Raw genomic sequence first — 23,521 nt, 5'->3', positions numbered from 1 at the left:
GTTTGGAAGGGATAGACAAGGAAGAGGGAAGGAAGCGGCCGTGGCCTTAAGTTAGCTACCATCCCGGCATTTGCCTGGAGGAGAAGTGGGAAACCACGGAAAACCACTTCCAGGATGGCTGAGGTGAGAATCGAACCCACGTCTACTCAGTTGACCTCCCGAGGCTGAGTGGACCCCGTTCCAGCTCTCGTACCACTTTTCAAATTTCGTAGCAGAGCCCGGAATGAACCCGGACCTCCGGGGGTGGCAGCTAATCACACTAACCACTACACCACAGAGGCGGATGTAAACATTAAATTTTAAAATATCTACAAATCTGATCCGGATCAACGAGGACTGGATAAACGAAGTTTTACTGTATTACCTTCTGTCCTCGCCTTCACGTGCATGGAAATAATGATTTTTTTTCCTTATTATTGTTTCGAAAGTCCGCCTCTGTGGTGTAGTGGTTAGCGTGATTAGCTGCCACCCCCGGAGGCCCGGGTTCGATTCCCGGCTCTGCCACGAAATTTGAAAAGTGGTACGAGGGCTGGAACGGGGTCCACTCAGCCTCTGGAGGTCAACTGAGTAGAGGCGGGTTCGATTCCCACCTCAGCCATCCTCGAAGTGGTTTTCCGTGGTTTCCCACTTCACCTCCAGGCGAATGCCGGGATGGTACCTACCTTAAGGCCACGGCCGCTTCCTTCCCTCATCCTTGCCTATCCCTTCCAATCTTCCCATTCCCCTACAAGGCCCCTGATCACCACAGCAGGTGAGGCCGCCTGGGCGAGGTACTGGTCATACTCCCTAGTTGTATCCCCCAACCAAGAGTCTGAAGCTCCAGGACACTGCCCTTGAGGCGGTAGAGGTGGGATCCCTCGCTAAGTCCGAGGGAAAAGCCGAACCTGGAGGGTAAACAGATGATGATGATGATTGTTTCGAAATAGAACTTAGCCGCAGGGTTTATTATCATAACAAGCATTAAAGCTTTTTATGTGAGCGATCTGTTAAAAGATATGTACTGCAAATGGTTTCCTGCACTTTATTGCAGAATTTCCTATGCTCTACCGTTTTTTTTTTTCATATAGTTCGTGGATATCTTTAGCGATTTAGGCAGCGCAAAACCGTTTTATCAGGAACGCTTTTCCCATACCTACTGCAAGGTTCGTGCTGTTCAAGAATATAAAAAAAATTATTGTCGGTGACACTTTAAAGATAAGCATGTGGTCGTCCGGACTATTTTGTACACCTTTCTGCGCTGTTGCCAACGGCCGTAGCCGTGTTGATACACCGGATCCCGTGAGATCTCCGAAGTTAAGCAACATTGGGCATGGTCAAGAAGTGGATGGGTTGCCATGCGCTGTTGGTGGGGGTGGTAAGGGAATGGAAGAGCGGAAAGGAAGGACCTGACTTCGGGCAGAATACGCCCTTACTCTGTGCTGTTCAGCGGCGAGAGAGAGGTGGTATGTGGATATAAACTTTACGTGTATTAGAAATGAATGCATGCTAATGATATTTGGAAAATTTTCATTTGCACCAATCCATTAAAAAGTACTTTATATGTATTTAATGATAAAATAATAGCCTGTAATAGAGTCCTGTACATATAAGTATAACCTAATCAGCATTGTAGACGTACGAGATGTTAGGTGAAGTCAATATACTTTCCCCCCTTCCTCTACAGACAGGTTCGTCAATCAGTCTTCAATAATCTACATTTAGAGATGTGGCCCAGCTGGATGATTCCCTATCGATTGTTGGACGATTTCGAAGAACTTGCAAATTTATGGAACATTTACCTTGATAAATTATTCCAATCCCCTACTCCTCGTCTTATAAATCAGTATTTTCCCCAATTTGTTCTCTTAAATTCCAACTTTATCTTCATATTATGATCCTTGCTACTTTTCAAAAATTTCGCTCAAGTTTATTCTTCTACTTCCATGCCATATCTCCACTGACAGCTCGAAATACACCACATAGTCGAGCAGCTCGTCTCCTTACTCCCAAGTCTTTCCAGCGCAAATTTTGCAACATTTTCGTAACACTACTCCTTTGTCGGAGACCACCCAGAACAAATCGTGCTGCTTCCCTTTGGATCTGATGCACTTCTCATATCAAGTAGCCGTGGCGAGGATCTCATACACTGGAACAACACTCTAATTGGGGTCTTACCAGAGATTTATACGCCCTCTCCCTTACATCCTTACCACAACCCCTAAATACTCTCATAACCATGTGAAGAGCCAACGGCCGTAGCCGTGTTGAAACACCAGATCCCGTGAGATCTCCGAAGTTAAGCAACATTGGGCGTGGTCAGGAGTTGGTTGGGTTGCCACGCGCTGTTGGTGGGGGGGGGGATAAGGGAATGGAGGAGCGGAAAGGAACTGGCCACCCTACCACACGTAAACTCCGGCTCAGGAATACCTCTGCGGAGGTTCGGACCTGCCTTCGGGCAGAACAACCCTTATCTTACCATGTGAAGAGATCTCTATCCTTTCTTCACAATCTCGTTAATGTGATTGCCCAACTGAAGATCTCTCCTGATACTAACACACTCCACCTCAAGTGCTGAGCACTGGTGGTCGATGTAGGACGGGCAAGGAGGCCCCTATTGTCAATACACTATCAGTTTCAACTTGTATCACCAGTATAACTCCACCTCCTAATCAAGGAAGCTGTTGTAATGTGGCATCACCTCAACACTGTTTTTGTACAATAGGCACATAATTTTATTCGCACAGCCACTTACTGTGTTTTACAATTGACAATTCGACGTTTTGAACAACATTTTTAACTTATGATTTTATTGGACTTCATGTTTCACACCATTTTAATATTGATTGACAAGACGCCACCACGCCGCGTCACATGATACTAAGACTTTTTATCTACTCAATTCAACGTGTCCTCGCCTTATTTTTAATGTTTTGTATTTGTGACTGAAGATGTCCCATAAGAGGACGAAACATGTATCATGAATGTTATTTAATGTAGTCTTTTTAATAAAGACACTTGCAGTATTGTAAAGGTGGAATTATATAATCCAAATTTTCACAAGTTTATTTGGCAGGTGCATTTATATTGTTGTTGTACTTTAATCTTGGATTATAAATATCTATGTCCTCACTCGTGATGAAACTCTCTCGTCACCGGACGCCTGATAAGTTTTAAATACTATTTTCAGACATTCAGTGAACAGGGAAAGTCACACAACACTACAAGACCGTGCAAAAGAATTATGTGATTACATTACTTTTTGCTCAATAAATAACAGGAATTTTACTTTTTTTTAAAATGGAAATACTGTCATGCCCATCCAATAAATTGTAAACCATAGCTTGTACGCTTAAAACCTGTATTTTTGTAAATTTAACAGTGTGAAAATGGGAAACCACGGAAGACCATCTTCAGGGCTGCCGAAAGTGGGGTTCGAACCCACTGTCTCCCGAATGCAAGCTGATAGCTATGTGACTCAAACTGCCCAGCCTCTCACTCGGTGAGATTTTTTAAAATCAGGGTCTGAGGACTGGCACGTAGTCCACGCAGCCAACGTGGGAACAATTGAGGAGCTATCTGAACTAGTCTAGAAAGTAAGGAATAATGGCACAGAGGTTACGTCACGCTAACCAGATAATACCTCAAAATCTGCAGGCCTCTTAACTAAGTAGCGGTCATAGCGTTATGGGGGTTTGTTATTAAGAGAGTTGGGAACTTGTTGCACCTGGACATTTTTTTATTGTATATTCCATTTTTTGCACTCTTATTTGGACAAGTTGTGTATCAGAAGTTGTTACACTTAGACTTCCTTGATTTGGATGTTTCGGTACGTGGTGGGAATCTGCAAACACTTACTATGGCCCATTTTTGTCTTACTATCCACTGCAAAAAGATAATGTATAATGTTATTGTTTTTACGTTCCTATAACTACTTTTGACGGTTTTCGGAGACGCCGAAGTGCCGGAATTTTGTCCCTCAGGAGTACTTTTTACGTGCCAGAAAATCTACCGACACGACGCCGAGGCATTTAAGCACCTTCATATACCACCCGACTGAGCCAGGATCGAACCTGCCAAGTTGGGGTCAGAAAGTCAGCGCTTTAACCGTCTGAGCAACTCAGCCCAGCCCTGCACAAAAAGACGTGGGCAGTGTTCTGAGATGACCACCAGGCAATGGTATGAAGATAAACGGGGTTAAAAGTCAGGAAAAGTCCTCTGATTTTGAATTACTGCGTTGATGGGGTGGAAGTTCCTTATGAGAATCATTGCAAGTACCTATGAGTTAACATAAGGAAATATCTTCATTGAGGTAATCACATAAATATGATTGGAAATAAAGGGTATTTAGGGGTGGGAGTAAGAATGTAAAATAGAGGGCATATATGTCTCTGGTAAGACCCCCAAACTAGAGTATATTTCCAGTGTATGGGACCCTCAGGATTACTTAATTTGAGAACTTGAAGAGATCCAAAGAAAAGCAGCTCAATTTGTTCTGCGCAATTTCCGAAAAAATAAAAAGCTTACGAAAATGATGCACAGTCTGGACTGGAAAGACTTGGGAGAAAGGAGACGACCTGCTCGACTACGTGGTATGTTCCGAGCTGACAGTGGAGAGACGGCATGGAATGACATTAGTAGACGAATTAATTTGAGTGGTGTTTTTAAAATTAGACAAGATCACAATATGAAGATAAAGTTGGAATTCAAGAGAGCGAATTGGGGCAAATATTCTTTTATAGGAAGGAGAGTTAAAGATTGGAATAATTTACCAAGGGAGATGTTCAATAAATTTCCAATTTCTTTGAAATTATTTAAGGAAATACTAAATATACAACCCGGGCGATTGGCCTAAAAGCAGATCAGTGGTAATTGATTGATTGATAGGTGAACTGCCCGTCCGAGCAATTAAACAATCCTTTGATCTTCCCTGTTTTTGAACTAATGATTTCCCTGGCAGTCAAATGCTCAGCTAACCAGTTTTAGCCCTACATTTATACGCACTAATAGTGTTCTCTGACGCCTTCAATATTGGTAGTGTCAAGTTGTGGAGAAAGGGTTTTAATGTGAAGGATCAATTAGAAGAGGATTTGTATATATTACACAAGACATCTACCAGCAGAGAGTCAGTAGGATTTTAAATTTAGTTCTCTCGCGGAGTTTGTTGTTACACTTGACGAGCTACATCAACACGATCCTCTCAAACGCAACTTACATTAAGTGGAGTCTTTATTTTATTACTACCACTGTTGAATATACATAATCAATTTGGGAGAAATCTGTGGAGTTCCTCTCCTTGTTTGAAAACTAAAATACAATTAATAATGAATATATATAAGTCATAGACTAAAATTAGTTATAAAACATATTTAAAATGGATCGACAAATTTTGAGATCATTTTAAAAATACTTCGCCGTCGTATATTTTCTCCGCTACCCGTAAAAGCAGAGAATAATGGGAGAGCGAGTACAGGTTCTTTGGTTGTTCCCCTTATAGCAGCCTCTTACGACATGCAGGGCTTACAGCTAAGTCATAAAAATGAATGTGCCCACAAAAGATTGATAGGCTTATAAATTGAGAGAAATTGAAGGACATCCCAGGCCTCGAAAAACTAATTTTATTATTATTATTATTATTATTATTATTATTATTATTATTATTATTATTATTATTAATATTAATACTATTATTATTATTTGTCAGCCCTGTGGTGTAGAGGTAGCGTGCCTGTCTATTGTGCTAAGGCCCTGGGTTATTTTCCCGGCCAGTTCCAGGTTTTTAATTCTGGACTGCGGGGTAGAATAGAATTCACATGATACGAGATTTTCTCAAGTTTTTAATTACAGGAAGAGAGCCCACAGTGAGGAGAAGGTGAAGCTACTGACAGAGTATACATAGGCGAACATTGGTTGCCATGGTTACAGCGGTTTCGGATAAACTGATGAATCTTTACGGGCTCTCAACTTGGGACTGTGGGCTGGTGATTATAGGGCCCCTAGCTGAGTCCGGTGTTGTTTCCACTTACGCGTGCCAGTCTCCCCATGATCATCTTTCCTATCCGACCTGCCTTATTTAATAACGTTGTCCTCTTCTGCCACCGAATGTATTAGGTTTGCAAGACCCGGAGAGACTTTTCTTTTCAGCCCTTTCTGGCCCATCATGTCCTTTTGCCGATAACTTCACTCATCGGAGAATTAAGGCTCTTCATTTCCCTTCATATAATCAGAGTTCGCAGGGGATGATTAACTAGTTGAATTTCCTCTCCAACCAATAATTACCACAACAATCGCCTTTTCTGTCCCTTTGGTTGGGGACATGCTACTTCAGTCACTAAGTTCGTGTACTGACGCTTACAATGTATGCAACACAGTGTACACCAATGTGCGTACTACAGTCAGTATGTTCGTGAACTGCCGCTAACAATTCAAGATTCACATAGTCTTTTGACCTATCCTTTGGCGTCTTTTCCCCGTCCTGGTGATCCGGACGATCTCCACTTGATGTTTCGCTAGTGGATTTGCCTAATTTTTGGCAGTACACTCAACTCTCGATTTACCGTAATCGGATCAACCGCGGTGCGGCTTAACCGCGATATCAAAAACTTTAAAAATGCACGAGTGTAAGGAGAATGATGCTCTCATCACCGAAAAACTTGTTTTGAGAAACTTGAGAAGCAAAATAAAGAAAAAGTGTTTCTCGATACAAAAGCAGAAGACCATGGCTGATTATTTTCAAAAACATTTAAGTTACGTAGTCTGGAGGTTTTTTATTTGCCGTATTAGTTTCAAAGAAAAGTACTGTTTACTTTTCCATTTATTATTCGTGCTAAGTGCTAGTTTTACCTACAGTTGTATCACGTGTTATAATTTTAACTGTACTTTCAGCACGCCTGTTTTTTATGGGTTTTTTAACTTTCTACTGGTTAACTGCGATTTTACTTATCCGCGAAGCCTTAGCTCTAAATTTTTCCGGTTAATCAAGAGTTGAGTGAACTTGAAATTTGCCCGTTGCTCAAACTAGGACATTCTCAAGTTTTGCCGCTGACATTCAATTATCCTTCACAACAGAGACCGTAGTTCTGCGTATACTGTATGTACGGAACTGTGTCTCTTGCTGGGACTGGCGAAGAACTGTCACGACAACATCCTGCTGTGCAAACTCTCCGCTATACTGCACGCAGGGGCGAAGCGTCAGGGGAGACAGCGTGTACCCTTAACATTTTGTGAAAAAAAAAATTGTCTAGTTAATTCAATTACTTTTTAGAACATTAAGTATTTCCAGATTCGTGACATTATTGTATTCCCCGCTTTACTTATTTTCGTCTCACTTCGCTCAGTTACACGAAGCACGTAGACGAAAGTAGAAGCTGTCCATTCTGTGTATTTTCCCTTTGATTTTCAAAGCTTTCAGATAGAGCAACACTAACGCTATCTGTAGGTGCTGACTGTGGAACGAGGACTTTCCTATAGCGAGATGTCTCCACCCAGTAGACAGACTTACCAGCGTCTCTTCTTGCTCCCATTGGCTAGTATTTGGATCTCTCTTATAAAGGTGCTCTTATTGGCTACCATCTTAGACATGCTTTTAATGTTATTAATTTGAATTACTTTATTATAAGACACGTCTAAAAATAAATTAATAATATTTAAATACAAAGTATAGTAAACTTACACCTAGTAAATTAATGACAGCATCAAAACCCTTCAAGTACGTGCATTTTCTTGCCCGCCAATATTAGTTGCGGTATTATAACCCCAATAACTATTGGCTTCCAGTCTTAATAAGGTACTCCAGAGTACGCATACGGAAATAAATTGCTTAACTTGATGCTGTATATTCCGTTAAAGTCAGTTTCTAGTGAACGCGCTATGAGTGCATTCAAATGAATTAAAACGTATTTAAGGAATTGGATGACCAACCAGAGACTCTCTAACTTGGGAACTCTAGCTATAGAGAAGAAATTTTTGTGGAATCTTAGCAAGACGCCTGACTTCAAAACGAGAGTAATAGATATATTTGTCGAAATGAGGGACAGGCGGATTAAACTCATTTACAAGAATATTGTTTAAGGTGATTTGTACGAACAACTATTTATTTCTTATTTCTCTTATTAAATCTACATAACAATGAAATATATTGCTATTTTTATTCTAAAAGTATGTTTTTTGACAACTCCGCGGCCTATTTCGTCTATATTTAAAAATAAAGCAAGTGCACGTAGGGTTATAGGTTGTTATAATGTTTGTCTTATTTTCAGAGTCATTAATATAATACTGAATACAGATGTATGCGTCGAAAACAAAATTCCATATAATAATATGATTAAAACAGTTTAAATAAAAGAAATCTCTGTCTACCCCCTTACTTAGTTCACGCTTCGCCACTGACTGCACGAACTTAATCACTCTACTAGGTATATATTTAGTGTATGAATGCATGTATTAAAAAAGGAATTATTTTTTAAAAGCTATATATTTTCAATTTTTTACAAAACAACCTTATCCCCTTCAAAATACTCTTCATTACAACTAATAGATTTGTCCCACCGGTGCTTCTACTGTTCGAAACATTATTTGTAGTCATCTTTAGAAATGGTTGACATCTCCTCCCTCATTTTTTTTCTTGACATCTTCAATGTTGTCAAATAGGTGTCCTTTCATGCCCCTTTTCATGCGTGGAAATAAGAAAAACTCGCACGGAACCAGGTCAGGCGTGGGGCAGCGCAACCATGCCATTTTTAGCCAAAAACTTTCTAACAGAGATGGGTGTGTGTGCAGGTGCGTTGTCGTGGTGGACGAACCAGTCTCCTGTCTGCCACAAATCGGGTCCTTTTTGACGATCACTGTTGCGCAATCTTCTTAAATTTTCCCAATATAAGGTTTGCACGTTGTTCATTTAAACTTGCCATCATAAGAAACGAAACAGGAACAAAACAGCGCTAGCAGAAACAATCACTGCAGATATACAGAACAAGCAGGGTCGGCAACAAAGGTACCACTGAACTGCCAATGAATTGCGCTATTCACGCCTAGCGGCAGAAATGCGCACTGCACAAACTTCGCCACGGCCGACTTGATGCGTCGCTCTAGCAGCGAGGGATCCAGTCGGCCGTGGCTTCGCTCACGGCAATGTTATTCCGGTTATTTCTGGCTGGTCCCTCGTATATCAATAGTATACCATTTTTGTCCAAAGAGGGGGCTTAACGGGTTGATTCCTCAGGGTCTCCCATCTTAGGAGCATGGGTTGAGTCTGACATTTCTTACACTTATTTGTGGCAGGCTCCTTATGTTCATTTTTTCCATCCACCTCCCTTGCTCAACTTTTGTTTTCTTTCGATTCCGGTCATATTAAACTGGGGAGGCCTGGGGAATTATTCATTTTGATACCTTTCGTAGCCATACTTAATGAAAACTAGTTTATGCATTGTCAAAATTTGGCAACGTATTAGAAAATTCTTTATCGAATCTCCTTGTTTAAATATATGTATCCTAGGGGCTTCAACACTAATTTTGTTTCTTAAAATGTCTAACTAATCATAACAGAGCAACATGCAATTGTATTTCCTTTAATCTGAGCTCCATTTTATCTTGACGACACACCTTAGTGGATTAGTAAGTTTTAAATAAGTTTTAATCGCTGATGATGGACCTTAGTGTTGGAAAACCGGTTTTGAACTGAACAATTGTGTGCTGATACGATTGTTTGATTTTAATAATAATAATAATAATAATAATAATAATAATAATAATAATAATAATAATAATAATAATAATAGTCTAATACATATGTACATACATCGTGAAGGACGGAGCAATTTGGCCACGCGATAAAAAATGAAATAATGGCGCATGGCTTTTAGTGCCGGGAATGTCCGAGGACATGTTCGGTTCGCCGGGTGCAGGTCTTTTGATGCCCTTAGGCGACCTGCGCGTCGTGGTGAGGATGAAATGATGGCGAAGATGACACATACACCCAGCCCTCGTGCCAGCGAAATTAACCAATGATGGTTAAAATTCCCGACCCTGACGAGAATCGAACCCTGCACCCCTGTGACCAAAGGCCAGCACGCTAACCATTTAGCCATGGAGCCGCACGGCCGTGCGATTAACGGCGCGCTTCTGTGAGCTTGCATTCGTGAGATAGTGGGTTCGAATCCCAGCGTCGGCAACCCTGAATAAGGTTTTCCATAGTCTCCCACTGTCACACCAGAAAATGCTGGGGCTGAACTTTAAATAACGCCATGGCCGCTACCTTCCCAATCCTAGCCCTTTCCCATCTTTTCGTCGCCGAAAACGTAAGATGTGTTAGCGTGATGTCAAACAAGTAGGCAGAAAACGTTGTGAAGATTCATAAACAACTCACATTTCCTCCTAATTCTGGACACGACTGACACACAAATACTGATTACTATTTTTAATTCTGATCAAATTACAGATAAAAATAAAAATAGCATTTTGTTTATATAGATATAGGCCTATGATTTTATTTCTTACTGGCGAAGTACTGGAACATTTCTTGATGAATATATTTTGCAAAAGCTGTTTCTTTGCTCAAAATGTTTAGTTCAGTGGTAATTCCTCTTTCTCTCTTTTTAGAGTCGGTGACCACCTCGACACCTCCGCCACCAGCAGTGCCGTGCTCTGAGTGTGTGAGCTCGCTACTCCGGTGTTGTCGACTCAGCAGTAGCGACCCTCTTAGTCGAGACTCTTCTTCCGCCAGCGGCCTCTTCAGTCCTTCTTACCACAACTACTTCGGCACTCTGCACAGTCCTCGGCCGCTGCGGCCCTACACGAATGGTGAGTACATTATATGTTACACTATAATGCGGAGTATCCAAGGTACAGTACCTAACATGAGGAACAATTAATCAAAATGTGAGTTTATGTTTTCATATAAAGGTTGCCCAAGTAAAACTGTGACTTCAGTAGGAGCGTCTTTATCGCAAGAAAGGTAACAATGCGCGTGTTGTTTTGTGCAGTTCTGCACCTTCTTCGCTCCTCACAGGGCTACCAATCCATAGTAGAGAATTCCTAACCAGCCAATGAGGTTTCCACTAGAATTTAAATCAAACCACAGCCTTGTAGACCTTACGATTCTTGAAATATTAATTTTTAACTACTGACCAATGGTTTATGAAATACTAATAATGTTCTAGGCAGGTAATTAAAATTAAATTAAACAAGTCACTCCCTCTCCTCTCCTGCCCTAGGGGAGCTTAGTGTGTTTTACGCCCTTATATTTTTCTCCTTAAGTCATACGTGTACGAAGTTTGGTTGAAATTGCAGGTTGGCTTATAGTCACCGTCATGTATAATCGTTTACCTTCACAGATATCTGTACATAAAAGTATTGCTCATTAACTGTGCGCAACCCACTAACGTACAGAATGTATTGCGGGCTAGGGTAAGCCTTCGCCTAAAATCATTGGAAGTATCATTTAATGATTTGATCTTAGGATTGCTCAAGTTGACTGAACTTATTGACCTATCAATGCTTGATGATTCACCGACAGGTAATTCCGGAGAGAAAGAAACAAAAATGAAGCAAATCGGTCCAGTAGAATGGGCAAGCTGTTTTTAGTAAACTTTTGTAGTATATAGGTTCAATATATTTTCACTCAACCAAAAATCGATAAATATTTTTTAAAAATCGTAAATAATTAGGTTAATATTCCTATTAATGACCATGGATAACAGCAGATTGACATAACGAGTGTTTAAACATTTTTACAAAAGCAATAATGGCAACCAGTGGATTCAAGGGCTAAAACAAATATATGGCAGAGATTGAAATAACAGAAGATATAATACAAGGCAGAACAACTCTTAGAAGACCGATACAAAATGTCAAGGTTTTCCAGGAAAATTAGAAGAGGAAAGATAATAATAACTTCTGGACAAAAAAAGGAGGAAACAGCAAAGAGAAACGATGGAGAAACTATTGGAAGTCAAGAAAAGAAGTATCAAGATCGAAACATTTCTGCTTTTGCATGTATATTTCATGCCACTACTTCTTGTGGTTCTGATATCTTCTTCTTTTCTTTGGACTGGAAGATTACCTCATAAAATAGTTTCTCTTCTCGCCATTAGATAACGCTGAATATGCCATGTTATGGCAAATATATTATTTTAATTTATTTCTCTGTTGCTTGTTTTCTACCTCCTTGCATTATCTCTACTATTGGGCAATTTGTAGACCTTCGAGTCTAGCAATTTCTTTCATCAGCTATAATGAGATGTTTATTCGTTTTAAAGACAATTGTCTCGCCAAATCCCTTTGATTTTCTTTGGCATGATGTATATACGTATATACCTTTTCAAGGTACTGTGCCTAACTTGTACGTACAGTCATTTTGAGTGTCAGCTTGAGTGCGTATTTTGTTTCTATTGACACGGTCAGTGTTGCCAACTCAGCGGATTTTCCGCCAAATTTGGCGGATTTTTAAATGGAACAGCGGATAAATTTTCCATTTAGCGGACAGCGGATTTTTGACGGATTTTCGAACTTCTTTTAGCGATTTTCAGCGGTAACAATATCACATTTCATCACCAGGAGAAAAAAAAATTACACAGTAGATTCTACTACGGTATAATTGTCTACTTAATCCCGTTGTATTGAACTTATGCTGCATACTACGACTCGTTTTCTAGACCAGCTCTGGTCCACCGCTTCAGTCAGAATTTGTTGCAATCGTTACTGTATTCTTGATAAGCCGAGTAGTGTCGTGTTTGATATCGTATTTCTTTTGGGATTAGGTTAATTTTGGTACGTCAATCTGTCGAAAGAAAAGGTTAAAAAGGAGTCAGATATTTTGTAAAGAGTGGTTACATAACTAAACTTTAAAAGACTAGTTGGTTGAGCTTCCCAAAGATCCCAAACACGGACGTTGCATCTGTTACCTGTGCAATATGAATACGAAATATTTTGACATTATTTCTTTCCGCACTTATCAAAAAGAATGAAAACAGTAATGAAAGTGAAAATAACTTTCGAAATAGATTTGAAAATTTCCCTATCTGCTTTGCTGCTGTGAACTGCCAGCATATATTTTGAAAAAGAATAGTACCATGTGGCTTCATATGAAACCACAGGACCTCAACCCAGCACATCTGCTTTAGAGCACATAGTGCGGGGAGGAGAAGATGATGAACTCCTGTTCTGAAACTGGTGAGTGTTGAGTTAATCTCTTTTATTAAAACGGCTGTATATGCTATTTTGCTTCAGTTTGAAATTTAGCGGAATTTAGCGGATTTTCAACTAAAATTTAGCGGAGAAAATATTTATGGATTGGCAACACTGGACACGGTGTGGTTACTAGTGATGGGATAAACGAATAAAACACCCGCTTATTCGATTATTTCATTTTATTCGATTGTATTCCCCATTCGCTTATTATTCGAGGATTCGTTTTTGTTTTAGGCTTTGAAACTTGATCTCTTTAAGTTGCGTGAAACCAAATAACCTCTGATTGAGTTATAATTGATGATGATGCTTGTTGTTTAAAGATGCCTAACATCTAAGGTCATCGGCCCCGAGTTATAACTGTGCACGACATGACACATTGATGTTTTAAGGATTATGAGAAACCCGTACGTATGCTATGTATTGAAAAGCACTGCATCAACAACATGTAAGTACCTTATGCCCTCATCGAAGTCTGTTGTCAGGGCTCTGTTCCTACCCTTTCTTTTCCCTTTATTGAATTTCATTTTGAACTAGCAAATGTACCCGTGCTTCGCTACGGTATTCTAGGGCTTGTATACGAATTTTTACGTAAATTACTGCATACGCAGTGAATAAGATTATATTAAATTCTATGTCTCATAGCGCTGTCCGAGAAACAAACGGGGAGTGCCCCATATGTTGTTTCCGATGTAAGGTGCGTGTTGGGGAGTTTTGATAATAAGGACAGGCCACGTTTCCTACTGCCATTCACAATCGAGTTCGGGAGTTTCTACTATAACGGCAGGCTGACTTGGCAACTGCCATTCGCAATAGAAATAGAGAATTTTCATTAAAAAGACAGGCTCTTTTCCTAATGCCAGTCACAGTCGAGTTAGAGATTTGAATATAATCGAACAATACAGCTTTATCTAACGTACAGTATAAGGAACTGAGATACAACAAAAGGTAATAAGACCAAAGTTGAAGATCTCTCCTAACTGAGCGGCGATTGAGTACTGTAATCTGTTTTGTGATACGACCTACCGTTTAGCCAGCAGTCACCCTGAAATGAAGGTTTGCACCGTCATTAAAATTGCCTCCATTTTTCGATATTCTCCAGGACCAAAACGTTGTACATTTGAACATCTTGCAATGTTACATCAAAGGAAAGAGTGTCCATGTTTCCGGTTCAGCACTCGCATACTTACGGGGAAACTAAAGAAGGAAGTAATACAGTTAAGAAAGTTGTCATGAATAGAAAATAGGACTATAACTGAGGACAGCCGGGAAGCACAAATATATAAATACCAAGTGGATGTGTTGAAACATGAAATGTCTATCACTAGTGGGTTAGAAAACCACTATCGTCAACCCTGAAAATGGTTTTTCGTGGTTTCCCATTTTCACACCAGGCAAATGTACCTTAATTAAGGCCACGGCCACTTCCTTCTCAGTCCTAGCCCTTTCCTGTCCCATCGTCGCCATAAGACATATCTGTGTCGGTGCGACGTAAAGCCAATAGCAATAATAATAATAATAATAATAATAATAAATTGTGATGATATTAGTTACGGGCTTAGGAAGGCGGTAACAGAACAGATATTCGGGCGCAGGGATTCTTAGCTAAACAGATAAGAAGATCACTTATGGTGTTATTATTTAAGACTAAAGAGGCAAGGAAATAAAGCAGAAAAGAGAAGTAGAAGTGAAACACAGTAAAAATTATAGCAAATGACAGAAAACACCTTACGGTGTGAAATAACAGGCTACACTCAACGGTACTCTTCAAATATTAACAGCCCCCCTTAGTCCTATACGAATACGATTGTAACCTCCAACGGTATTCCGCAAGTAACCCGCAGAATGGCAGCTTGACGCCTCTCTCGCCTTCTACCCAATGAAGAACCATGAGTTTACAGGAATGATGACGAAAATGGCGTAACGTTATTTCCCTGCTGGCAAGCAGCCAGAGACGTTGCCATGGTAAGCGGTAGGTTCGTTGTCGGTCTGTCGGACACTCAGTGCAGAGCATTAAAGCTCCAGAAAATAGTAATTTTCTCCGTCATTTGAAGAGTAAGCGAAATTATGTACATTGGAAAAGTTGTTTAAAATGAAAGGAGGTTTCACGTTTAGTCCACGAATTTTACAAAAGATCATTAGTACCCGGTATAAGAGAAATTGAAGAAAACTTTCTGGTTTTCCTATTTTTAAATCATATGCATATCTAAACCTTCCCCTGGATGAGTATACTCTAAATATGAAGTTTGGTCGAGATCTATCCAGCCGTTTCGCCGTGATGGTGGAACAGACGGACAGACAGACAAACAGCCACGAAAGCTAAAAACCACTGATACAGTCTTGATTTGACCTAAAACGGATAAATATCTGAACAACTGACAAAACAAACTAAATTTCAGAGAGCGGACCCCCTAAAATTTAATGTATATAGATAAATGTTATTTACCTTTATCCTTCTTTCCTTTTATCTACTAAGTGTGGGAATATTTCGTGACTCTCTTCGATACACTATTTTTAAGCTTGCCTTGATCAGGATCTACGGTATTGAATTTTAAGTTCTGCTACTGCGCTCAAAGCTCAAATTTGGGTTTAGGATCAAGCTACCACTGAATTTATCTCTGCCGTATCTTTGATTTTGAACTTAAGGCTTCCTCTGGGATTCCTACAAGATGAATGCACATGGTTACTTTCGTGGTCCTTAAATGGCCAAAATCGTAAAATAATATAACGTTGTGTAGTTAAAAGAAGTGATGGGATATTCGAATACAAAATAATCGCTTATTCGATTATTTTATCCTATTATTTATCCAATTATGTAATCGGATGGAGGTTATTCGAATATTATAAGTATTCGATTATCCTATCACTAGTTAAGGGTATGCCTTTGCTGGCAGGACCTAGTGTTTACAGTGCACTATGTCTTCTGGTATGGGCTAGAACAATATTGTTACTTTCATTGATCTGTCTCAGCTTTGTCCTTGGCTTTGACAAAATGAAAGTGACTGAGGTATGAGTGATTCTAGTAATGCCATTGCTTATGCAGCCAGTCCCTGTTATGAATGGTGTGAAAATGATGCTCATAGGGTCAGTTGGTGCATGCATTTCAGTGGGCTTGGCAGACTGATATGTAATAGCAACTTCTGACTCGGTGAGGAAAGCAACGGGAAACTACCTCACATCTCATTTCCCTAGTATGCCTCTTCAGTGATGCCTAGGCCATCTATGACAGCTGTTGGCGGAACTGTTGAGGATCCAACCAGCCTTCGGGCTGAGGACTAAACAAACAACAGTTAAGGGTAGAGTGGGGTTGCCAAGTTCTCAGTATTGGTTTCCCGGACCCGTGCTGTAGGGGTAGCGTGCGAGCCTCTTACCCGGATGCCCCGGGTTCGATTCCTGGCCAGGTCAGGGATTTTTACCTGGAGCTGAGGGCTGGTTCGAGGTCCACTCAGCCTACGTGATTAGAATTGAGAAGCTATCTGACGGTGAGATAGCGGCCCTGGTCTATAAAGCCAAGAATAATGGACGAGAGGATTCGTCGTGCTGACCACACGACACCTCGTAATTTTCAGGCCTTCGAGCTGAGCAGCAGTCGCTTGGTAGGCCAAGGCCCTTCAAGGGCTGTAGTGCCATAGGGTTTGGTTTGGTTTGTCAGCTTCAGAATAGCCTATATGGCCACAATTTCTAACTTCAGTTCATCTGAACTGAACGAACATTATATACACAGAGGAGATTCTAGATCTGGCTCGGTTTATGAAGGGAAATTAAAGTTTATCTCTATTTATTGACAACCTCTTGACACACGTCTTCTTAAAGGTGCTTGATCTGATTTGTCAGGCAGAAGCTATTTTGACGTCGTGTCTGTGTATTTAGGCGGCCAACCATTAACCCGGTACGTTACCAGGAAGGGAGCAAGGGGGCTCTGGAACACTTCACTTGGATACACAATGTGTGAAAGACGCGGACTATAAATCACACCCCCGTGTATTTATCCTGGGGGGTCCCGCACCGTCCTAACAACTTCAATTCGTAAACCTTTTAAAACTAATAGCTTAAAACGCTTGTAAAAGAACATATTATGATTCAGGGATGTGCAAAGTGCTGCATTTTATCTGTAGTCTGTAAGTAAACAGAACCGAATAATTTACCTTTTGCTTGCGAGTTGACAGACGATGGATTATTGTGTGTGGCTTAATTTCAAGGGCTTAACACCTCTACTGCAAGCAGTATTTCGATCCGTGATTCTTGTTGTTGTTGTTGTTGATTCGTATAGGACTTCCTCTTCTTCTTCCAGAGCGACTTCGTTGTTCATTCTCGCTTCCTTTGCAGTCCCAGCCCTTTCTTATTCAATCGTCGTCAAAGAACTATCTGAATTTGAGGTAAGGTAAGGGTTATTCTGCCCGAAGGCAGGTCCGAACCTCCGCAGAGGTGTTCCTGAGCCGGAGTTTACGTGCGGTAGGGTGGCCAGTTCCTTTCCGCTCCTCCATTCCCTTACCCCCCACCAACAACGCGTGGCAACCCATTAAACTCCTGACCACGCCCAATGTTGCTTAACTTCGGAGATCTCACGGGATCCGGTGTTTCAACATGGCTACGGCCGTTGGCTGAATTTGAGTATTAGTGTTATTTTATTTAGTGTAATTCTGAACAGAAATGTGGAAGGTCTATTGAAAAAGAGTGAACCCCGTGTACATATAAATTCTTTCTTAGATTTATGCTTAAAATTAGATTTTATTTACGATATTTTCTTGGTTTATAAAATACTGTATAAAATATAGATGCGTACATTAATTCCTCGCTGCTCAGAATCACAGAAGAAAGGACTGTCAGTACCTATCAACTTGTAATTTTTATCTGTGGAACAGTCCGAAGGGAAAAGTGTAGGAAAATAATCCAAGGACACAAGACTTGAAGGGCAATTAATCCTAATGAATTTTTAGCATTGATGGTGCAGAGTTGGGAAAGTAAATAATAACATATTAAGGCGAGCACGAAAGCACCTACTGTGAAAAAAAAAAACATCATTGTAGCAGGTAAAAAACTTTGTATTACCTCATTTCTTTTATTTATTGTTTGTAAGTGCTGATGACTGGCTGGTTTTTCGTGCGCCACACCTATATTTTATACAAAACAGGTAGTAATATGTCTTTACTGAAAAACATTGTTTTATATTCGATAAATTTGTTAACCAATAAGCAGAATAGTTCAGTGTAATTGTGACCCTATAATAAGTTCAGATGTGTACGAAGAATAAATTAGAACAAGTCTTACATGATGGGCCAAATTTTGAAAATTACCATATGTATTGAAACATAAGTAGTAATCCGGCTCCCGAATTCGGCAATAAATATGTTAAAACTCTGTAAATTAAACCCAAGTAGCGGAGACGTATTTACAGTGCATCAGTTTTAGAAAGATCGAAACCAGAGTAAATTAAAGTAACGTGAAATGCCAAAGAATATTTCTAATTGATACAGAAAATTCTATTGAAATATTTCATGGTAGACCACATTTTTGTTTCGAATGGAACTTGCCTACGGCGAATCCCTGGTCTTTTCGTGGAGTAATAAATAATCGTACATCATCCGGAAAAGAGAGAGCGTCTCATAGAAAGAGCTGGCCGTGAGGGAATACCGGTCCCCTTCCTGAGATCGGATCGCGACAAAACTTTTATATGCACATCTATTGGTGGAGTGAATCATTGTGTGAATTTGAGTGAATATTGGGTAATTTCTCTGGGACTTATTAAGGGAAGGACGATCCCTGTTAAGGCGACACTCTGGGGGTAAAAAGACATTTTAACCTAATGTATGGATTTTCACGAAACTTTGTGGGAATGTCACCTACATAAAAGTAGAGATATCACGAACATTTCTTTCATATACAACTAATAGTTTTCCTATTTTTTGAATTTTTTATTCCATTTTTCATGAAATTTAATTAACATGTTAATGTAAATTCGTAATTAGGTAGATAATACTTTTTTTTAAAAGCATTACGTTTTGATTTTTCTGTACATAATTTATATAAGGAGATATATCGTACTAAATTTTGTGTAATTTTTACGTTCTAATATTTTGGACTGAAAAATCCCTACTACTTGAAAAAATATACTGCCATCAAACATTCCATACGCAGGTTTCTTAATATAGCTGTGATACATATACCATACAAATTTTGTTACATTTGGCAGAATATTATGGGAGGAAAATGAGATTTAAATGTAAAATTACAATTGGCAGAGAAAGCATTGTTACAGTGATCAATTGTTTGAATTCAGCGGAATAACTTCTTAACAAGAAAAAAGAAACTCAATCCTTTCAATTTCAGTTATAAAAAATTCAGCAAAATGACCAAAATATTGATTTTTATCTCCGGATTGTCGCCTTAATGCGAAGAGTCGCATGGATATTTGAGGCTCCGACGGACCCCTTCCAGAGATCGGATCCGGTCGAAACTTTTGTTTTCATACTGAGTGGAGGCAATAAATCATTATTGCAATGTATTTGAATATTAGGTAACTCCTCAGGGACTTATTAAATAAACAGCAATCCCTGTCAATTAATTGATGATAATTTGTAGATATGCTCGGGCCATCCTCGTCGCTAGGCGACCAGTCAGTTAAGTTATTTCGCAACAAATAACATAAGAAATATAACAGTCGTAGGGATAAACTCAGTTAATTGGTTTTGACATAAATCTGTCTTATGGCCGGGGGTCATCCAAATATTTGTGTAGCGTGACGCAACAAAATGTTGTATGACGGAAGTGTAACCATAGTAACCGTGCAGGCAGTGATGTAAGGCAGGGCCTCTCAGGGTGCATGCAATTGGTGCATGCACTGTGCACGGTGAAAAACACGACTTCGCTTGGTTGACCAGAGTGCAGACCCCCAATCCTCGATTTGGAGCAATAGCGCTGTCTCTCTCTCTTTCCCCACACCTGTCTCGCTCGCTCCGCCTGTCTCCTTCTTCCTCACTTGTTCCGTAGCGCTTCAAATCCGAGCCGAGCTTAGCCGAGTAGCCCAGAGACGAAGCGTTGGTTCGAGCCGAGCCGAGTGGGACCGATGCATTGTGCACAGGAACTCTGCGCCACAGCTTGCACGCGTGAGATTTTGGGCGTTTGAGAGGCCCTGATGTAAGGTATGGATGGATGGTGGGATAATGTTACCTAGCAACCGTGCAGGCAGTGATGTAAGGTATGGATGGATGGCCATGACCCGAAGACTTCGTTTTTTTTTTTTTTTTTTGCTATTTGCTTTACGTCGCACTGACACAGATAGGTCTTATGGCGACGATGGGATAGGAAAGGCCTAGGAATGTTAAGGAAGCAGCTGTGGCCTTAATTAAGATACAGTCCCAGCATTTGCCTGGCGTGAAAATGGGAAACCACGGAAAACCATATTCAGGGCTGCCAACAGTGGGATTCGAACCCACAATCATCCGAATGCAAGCTCATAGCTGCGCGCCCCTTAACCGCGCGGCCAACTCGCCCGGTGGAGACATATTTATGTCCTTTCATTTTCACAAAGGCAAAAGTGGTTCCTTTTCTTTTATTTACTTCATTTTATTAATTAATGGCTGGCATTTGTCCACTACGACATCATTCTCTCATTCTCTTATTCTAGTTTTCAATGGCCACTAGTAAATTAAAGTGAATTGACTGTTTAACTCAGGGTGCGGAATCGCGTTGGGGGGGGGGGGGGCGGGAGGGAGAGTTTTCCCCCCACCGACGATTTTATCTCAAAAGTTTCTCCCGCTAAAATTGCCCCGGGGGGTGGGAGGTTCTTTCATTACAAAATAATGAGGAAAATTGATCGCCCCTAAAGTTACTGAAATTAATGTGCATAAGAAACATAAGCAATAATACACATCATATAGAAATAATAGAATGACCGCCAGACCTTGAGCAATAAAGCAACGTAGCGGTGGCAACTCCTCGCCTGTAGCTTATTGGTCATGTTGCACTCTGGCAAGTCCACCTGAAAGCCCTCCTCCCTTGTCATCGCTCAAAGTAGCTCGAGCTTATACCACTCCTGTACTTCCCGGAGAGGCTGCATTTCAGTTAGTCAGATTTGCGCTGGGTGATGTTTCGAAAATCCAGCGAGAGAGTCCCCCACCTGAGCCAATAGGACAATATTCACTTGCAGAGTGTACAAACGAAATAACATTCCAATGTTTATCATTCTTTTTATAACAACAGAATCCAAACAAAGAGATCTGGGGTAATTTACTTACTGGGGTATTATATACCCCCCTACTCCGCCGGGTACTGCCAGAAACAAATAAACACTAGTAGTTAAACCCTATGATCCAAGGGCGCCCATACCCGGGGGTAAGGTGGGGCCGCGGCCCTCCTCTAGCTCTCAGGGAAAGGCAAAAATCTAGTGTAGTCACGTGTTTTCCTTTCAAGAAAATGATTTTAAAGTCATTATTACGTAAAAGCGGCAGTACCGTCCACCAACAACAGGTAGCGGATACCGTGGATTATTCTACCGCAGAATACAAATTGCCATTTTCTTCCAAAATATTAAAATTACTACGTACCCCCAGGTCTGGGCTCCCCTCTAGAAACTGTCATATGGGCGCCCATGCTATGATCCTTCTCCCCACCATTTCGTTCTGATTTCGTACCCTGATCTAATTTGTCTTTCATTTCAGTGAGTCAGATTTGCGCTGGGTGTTGTTACGAAAATCCAGGGAGAGAGTCCTCCACCTGAGCTCACCCGTTTATTTTTTATGATAGTGGACAAAAAAAATTATAATACTGCGCAGTATGTGCCTCCCCGAGAAAAAAGAATCTCTCTTCATGAAGTGTCGAATTAGGGCCAATCAACAGCTGCTCAGAGTATAATTTAAAATGTTTCTTCTCCGAGACTCACTCAAAATGCCTGGAGCAGAATCCATCAAGTCTTCTTTTCTTTTTTCCCCAATCCTCATCGTGTTTATTCTCGGGTTGTTAATGTCCGAGGTTCATATTGTTACAGGAAAAGCAAAGCAGCTTACAATAAGATCTTTTTTTTATTCTTATATTGCACAGGGGGCTTAGTTTTACCAGCTCTTCGTCTAAACAAATGAGGAACAAAAGCAGTCACTGCATGTTAGATAATTATAGCCCGCACTCTTGCGATAAACGGAAACAGCAGTATTTACATGAAGAAGAAGAAGGAACACTCTCTTACTCGCCAAGGAGAACAATAATATTAGCATTTGTACAAACAAAGACGGGATGGTTCTCATAAAATTCTCCTCTTCCTCGCCTTATCGAAAGCCACAAATGAGCCTTGTTACGACAAGTTACGATTTAAATAGAAGAGCTGTTAATAATGTTTGCAGTCTTTCATTCGGAAACATTTCTAAGAAATGTCTCTTCCGCGACTCCTAATGAAATAGTCAGCAGTCTTTGTTGTGAATGCGCTGGAAGTCACTCTGAAGCCGGATGTTCTACAGACGAATGACTAACATGCCTTCAGTTAGGTATGCGACTACGGTGACCTGATTCATACAGATCAAAAAAGAGGCCAAACCAGAAAAGTAGGACACAATTATTTGCCAGACTTTGAATATTATATACTATACTATATACTACATATACTATACTATATATATTATAATATATACCTACAGTACAGGGTAAGGTAAGTGTGTATCCCGCCTGCAGGCAGGTCCAAACCTCCGCTGAGGTGTGCCTGAGCCGGAGTTTACGTACGGTAGGGTGGCCAATTCCTTTCCGCTCCTCCATTCCCTTACCCCCACCAACAACGCGTGGCAACCCATCCAAATCTTGCCAACGCCCAATGTCGCTTAACTTCGGAGATGTCACGGGATCCGATGTTTCAACACGGCTACGGCCGTACAGTACAGGGGGGAGATCAATAAGGTAGAGATTCCTCACACGTAGTAGAGAAAGAAAATATATGGACAGGGGTCCGGAAACGGTTTATTTCCATGAAAAAAAATGAAAATCCAAAGCCTGTTTCCAGTCATTCGACCGGGTCAGGCATGGAATGGATGAAGCCCCCATCTGGCAGCGAGGATAGGAATTGTACCGGCTGCCGAAGCCTGTCGCACTCCTCTGGGGCAACGATTGACGAATGACAAATGAAATGAAATTATACTGGAGAGTGTTGCTGGATTGGAATATGACAGGGAAAACCGGAGTACCCGGAGAAAAATCTGCCCCGCCTCCGCTTTGTCCAGCACAAATCTCACATGGAGTGACCGGGATTTGAACCACTGTATGCAGCGGTATTTTATACTTCTCGGACAAATCGACCGCGCGCGACCCATTACGTAACTCTTGACGCGACCTCTCGCGGGTTAAACAATACGAAATCACTGATTTTCACCAAATGTTGCACAAACAC

General features: G+C 40.7%; 1 protein-coding gene across 1 annotated transcript in view; it reads left to right on the top strand.

Annotated features, from left to right (window-relative positions):
- LOC136883307 (H2.0-like homeobox protein) overlaps positions 1-23,521 on the top strand; it is a 71,832-nt gene that overhangs the window by 9,412 nt on the left and 38,899 nt on the right. The window contains exon 2 of the mRNA XM_067155542.2: positions 10,573-10,773. Coding sequence (XP_067011643.1) covers positions 10,573-10,773 — 201 coding nt within the window. The remainder of the gene's footprint in view (positions 1-10,572; positions 10,774-23,521) is intronic.

Source organism: Anabrus simplex, chromosome 11 (assembly GCF_040414725.1).
Source record: "Anabrus simplex isolate iqAnaSimp1 chromosome 11, ASM4041472v1, whole genome shotgun sequence".
NCBI lineage: Eukaryota > Metazoa > Arthropoda > Insecta > Orthoptera > Tettigoniidae > Anabrus > Anabrus simplex.
The sequence above is the reverse complement of the archived record's forward strand: the minus strand, read 5'-3'. Positions and strand labels throughout refer to the sequence as shown.